This window comes from Meleagris gallopavo, chromosome 8, assembly GCF_000146605.3.
Source record: "Meleagris gallopavo isolate NT-WF06-2002-E0010 breed Aviagen turkey brand Nicholas breeding stock chromosome 8, Turkey_5.1, whole genome shotgun sequence".
Classification (NCBI taxonomy): Eukaryota; Metazoa; Chordata; class Aves; order Galliformes; family Phasianidae; genus Meleagris; species Meleagris gallopavo.
The window spans coordinates 29,558,541-29,563,455 of NC_015018.2; the positions used below are offsets into that span (position 1 = coordinate 29,558,541).

The 4,915-nt window shown below is 47.9% G+C and overlaps 1 protein-coding gene across 1 annotated transcript in view; it reads left to right on the forward strand.

Moving 5' to 3' along the window:
* The window catches only part of LOC104912083 (dedicator of cytokinesis protein 1-like), a 12,460-nt gene extending 12,247 nt beyond the window's left edge, over positions 1 to 213 (forward strand). The window contains exon 5 of the mRNA XM_031554592.1: positions 13 to 213. Coding sequence (XP_031410452.1) covers positions 13 to 213 — 201 coding nt within the window. The remainder of the gene's footprint in view (positions 1 to 12) is intronic.
* Positions 214 to 4,915: the final 4,702 nt, after the last annotated feature.

Genomic DNA, 4,915 nt, shown 5'->3' on the forward strand with positions numbered 1-4,915 from the left:
AATACGGCGTAGGTGAGGATCCTCCCTGCCTCCCCTCGGGCCCCGCGCCCGCCTGTTGCGCTGCGGCGCTCCGCGAAGTACGCGGGGATCCCCGCACGTCCGCCGGGCCGCTCTGCTCTGGGCCGGGGGCTGCGCGGGGCCCGGCAGGGCGAGCGTGGAGCCGCACGGCTGCTCTCCCGGCTCTCGGCCGCCCTTCCCGGCCGGTGGAGTTGAGGAGTTCGTGCGGGAGCGCGGCTCGACCTGCGCTCGAGTCATCCTCGAGCAGAAAGTTGCAGCTTTGTGTTCTTTCTCCTCTCCTCCTTCCCCCCTCCTCCACCCCGGCGCTCAGCACCACTTTCTCTGGCTTAAAGTTATTTGTACGTGGGTTTCTTTTCCCGGCTTCGCCCCTCGATGTGCCGGGGTTTCCCCGCTGCTGCCCGAGGATCCATGTCTCCCTGGGCTGTTTCCGTCCCCCGGCACAGAGGCGGATTGTTCTCGGGATGACGGAGCTGCGCTGCGGGAGGCCCGGCGCGGTGCTGGCGGTGTTTCGTTGGGATTGGAAGCGTTTTGTAGGGGTAGAGGAGGAGAAAACCGGCACGAGCGAGAGCGTTTGTCGCGGGGAAGGAGATAATAAACCTGCGTCTTCCATTTGGAAATAAGAAATGCAGTGTTGTATCTGGATTCTGAGATCAGTTGTGTGTACACACAGCGAAGCCTTGTGTAACAACTGGAACAGGAAGAAGGGAATGTGTGGGATTAAACAGAACGCAAGTGAATTTTAGGAATTACTTTAAAATTCTGCCTGTACGTCCCTAGAAAGTAAGGGCATGGTATCCAAGTCTGTGGCATGTGCTCGGTGCTGTACCTCTGAACTGCTGGAACAGATCTGTCACCACGTACTGTGAGCTAGTGTTGGAAACCTGAGGGCACTGGAGGGCACGCACTGCGTTGCATGGTGATGTCTCACGTTGGAGATGCTTTTTAGGGAGTGATGTCCTGGAGCTCCGAGAGGACGAGGAGTTGTGGAGGCAGCTGAGATGGAAGCTTTGGGTATCCAGTGTGGGAAACTGCATTTGTAGAGAGTGAAATTTAAAGAAGTCTTTGATTTGTTTCATGGTTTCATAAAGCACAGGTACAAGTGCTTTTGTGTTGGGAGTGTGCTGAAGCCATAACTCTTGAAAAGGCTCAGAGCCCTCAGCAGAAGCTCACTCTGCACTTCTTGTTTGTCTGCTGCTCTTAGGAGTTTTGTCATATTTTGGTAATAGCTTTGCTATTTCTATGATGATTTCTTTCTTTCTTTCTTTCTTTTTTTTCCTTCGAGTCAGCTGAGTGGGATGATCTGTAGTGTCAGAGAAATACTCTGACGAACTATGGGGTGTGAGAGTTGAGAAGAGACAGTGTTGCAAGGAGGTTAAATGGGATTTAGAGTTAAGTGGGTGCTGCTATTCTCTGTTATGCTGCTTATATGCAGGTTTTGGAGAGGACAGCCTCTTTTCTGCAATGCTGAATTTCCTCCTGATGGAGATTCATATTCTGCTTGGTAAACGTATTTTACATGTCCTTGTGTAGCTAAAACTGGGGACTTATGTACCCTGCAAGTCTTCTGGTGTTCTGTTTCTTCACTGGTTGTGAAGCTTCCAGGTTGTAGTGAATCAATGCAGAAGTCACATAGTCCCGGAGCAGCAGTGGGGAACACACTGTTAAGGTGAACATCCTAATAAAAGAACGTTGTCTTCCCAACTATTTGCCACGGCCAGTGCTGGAGAGTGACAGCAGAACCGTGTTATGTGACAGCAAACCAGCAACACCTGCGTCCTCCAAGCAGGGCTGCTAATGGAGCTGCCATCCATCTCTGCAGGGCTGAACTGATGGAGTGTGTGGGCACTGCGCTGAAGCAGACGTAGCGATCAGCAGGAGGGTGTCATTGGTTTTGGGTTATGCTGCTTACCTTGTGGGAGCACAGAATTGTGTGCGTGTGTTTGTATAAAAGCCATATGTTTATATGTAATGCATACGAAGTTTTTTTTTCCCCCATTAGATTAGCGTGTGCCTGCGCACAGCTAACTTTTCTTAACACCTCAAGTCCCAAAGGCTGCTGATGGTGATGCACGGAGAGTGAATTGCAGAGAGATTGGGTGCAGATGTTTTCAGGAAATGCTCTTTCTGCTCAGCTACCCCATCCCACAGTGCTGGGTTCCCAGCAGCTACTGCATGCCCAGGATCCACGCGGGGAGCAGCGTGTGAAACTTATCTCAGAGGGCAGCCGTGAGAGTGACTCAGCTCTGCTTCCTGGTGGGGCTCAGAACGTGGGGAGGCGGGATGAGAAACGGGTGGGGATGGAATAGCATGAGGGACTTGTGAGATGATCGTGTAGGGAGCTATTTGAAAGAGGAAAACGAACAGCTGAATTGCAGCAGCTTTCCTGCGCTCCTGATGCCGTTCATCCTTCTCCTTCGTCATTGCAGCTCTGTGTTTGGGCTCTCGTCTCGTTGTTGGGATGTGGCATGCTTGGGAATGGAGGTAGCTGTGTGGGTGCATGGCTTTCTGAGCAGGACCATCAGAAAGCCCAGGAGCTGTGTGTATCTGCTGCATACCTGCAGTATGGTCTCTGGAGCACAGCTGCTCAAGCTCCTGTTTCATGCTTGTAGTTGGAGGTGAAAATGTTGATGTTCTTGCTTATGGCAATGAAGATGAGGTGCAATGAGATGCTTTAGGAAGTCTGTCAGCCTAAGTAGCACTTCTGAGATATACAAACATGACATGGCTTGGGTAATTTCCAAATCCCCTTGAGCGTTCAGGTTGAATATTAGGAAAATTCAGGAAGAGCAGTCAGGCAATGCCACGCAAGGGCTGTGCAGGGAGCTGGTGGGGTCACTGTCCCTTGGGGTTTTCAGGATCTCTGGAGATGTGGCACTTGGGGACATGGTTTATGGGCATGGTGGGGATGGCTCAACAGTTGGACTAGAGTATCCTGGAAGTCTTTTCCAACCTTAATGATTCTGTGCCTTCTGTCCTTTTCCTTTGTTCCACAGGCTGCAGTAAGAGGTAGATCTGGGGCTACTGCAGTTGCTTCAAAAGTTGTGCCAAAAATATCTTTAATGTTTTTTTAAGAGCAGATAAGGAGGCATGAGACCACCACTGATAGTTGAATCTTTCTTGTAAACGGAGAAACAGTGAATCTGCTGGCCTCAGATGGGAAAGGAGAGCTTCCTGGTGGTGTGCTCTCCTTCAGACCCTGTTAATTTTCAGGATGCTTACTGTACTTCTCTCTGCTACTCCTAATGAATGACAAAAAAGCAGGATAATGCTGTTGTTGCTGTGAGTAGTGCTTAGTGTAGGCTCTTAACTTTAGGCAGGTTTTATGAATGTGATGAAGTAATATATTCAGTACATGCAGCTGTATTGAATATATTACTTTAGGGTGGCACCTGATGCCTGGAAGTGCAGTGTCAGATAGTAGGCCAATGATAATGTTAAATATATCAAGGATACCAGCATTTCTTAAGAAATTTGTTTATCTGTGCCTATATATGTACTGTTGATGCACTTCTGTGACTTACCTGGGTGCACTCTGGTTTTCTCCAGGCAGACAGGGTAGTGGAGGTGCTTGAGGAGGTGTCTGCAGTTCTCTGTCCTCAACCAGCACCGTCCAGCTGCCCAGATAAGCAGTGTTCTGGATAAGATTTGTGTTTCCATGCATGCTTTTTAAAAACAAGCAACTGTAACAACAACAAACCAACCCAGGAAGGAAACCAATTTTGCTGCAAGCTGCCCCACTTGGGACCTGGTGTGTTTTCCTTGTTACTGGTCAGTTTGGTTTGTTTGTCACAACAGGCAAATGATAACCTGCCTGATTTGGGATGCTTTGAAATAGGATGGACTTGCCATATTTCCAGGTTAGGGTGTTGTGGTGCCTCCCAAGGCTTGGAATAGCTTTTCAAAAGGCACATATAGTATATTGAAACCAGATATGCAAATATATTTTTTTATTTTTAAAGGAGGACTATATAGTTAGTTGGTAAAATAATTTATGAAGGTTGTGATGTGCAGCTTCAATTGCTTCCTTATAGTGGCCCTTTGGAAGGGTGGACAGGAATTTAATAAGAATAATGCCATTTGAAAATCATACAGGTCAGTGCTGGTTATTCATTTCTGCTGTGCAAGGAAGGACCTCAAATGCTGAGAACAGATTTCAGGTTTTCCAAAAATCCAGTATTTGTGGGTTGCTGGTATGGTGACTGGGGGCATTGGAGGAGGGAGGTTCCCTCCCTTCTTTATGAAGAGTTGGTTGCCTTTGCTTTTGTACGCCTGCCTTAAAACAGGAAAGGATTTTAGGAAGTTAATGAAGATGCATCTTAGCGATGCTGTTCTGTGAGTGAATTTGGAGTCTTTCTGAGGCCGTTCTGTGCACCGTGGATTTATTACAACAGTGCTGCGCTCTGATGCCCAGAACCAAAGGAATAAAAATGTGCATATGCTGTATTTGCTCATATATTTATTAGTGCATTACTATTTTGAGGAAGCATGTTCAGATTCAGCCCCTTGGAGACAGCATGCCCTCCTGTGTGCCATGGCCAAGTGTACTTACTCCTGAGGGAGCTGTCAGTGGCAGAGTTGCAAACTGGTATTGTTTTGAGAAGGGGTTTACCAGAAATATGTTTTTTCCTTATTCATTTTCTCGCATAGGATGTTATGAAATCTGTGTGCATTCCACATGTGCGGTCACTATTCGTGCTGCATTTATATTTAGCTGTAGCACCTTGGCTTTTGGCCCTCGTTCTAAGTATCCAGGGATAAGAGAGGTACCAGCCTCTACTTCAGCCTAATGAAAGGACCTCGTGACAGTTGTGAGCTTCAGCTGTTTGTCTTTATTGCTAATCATTTCTGTGCTTCACAGCTGCAGGTGAAAAACCTTTAGGGTTTGCAGTGGGATCAG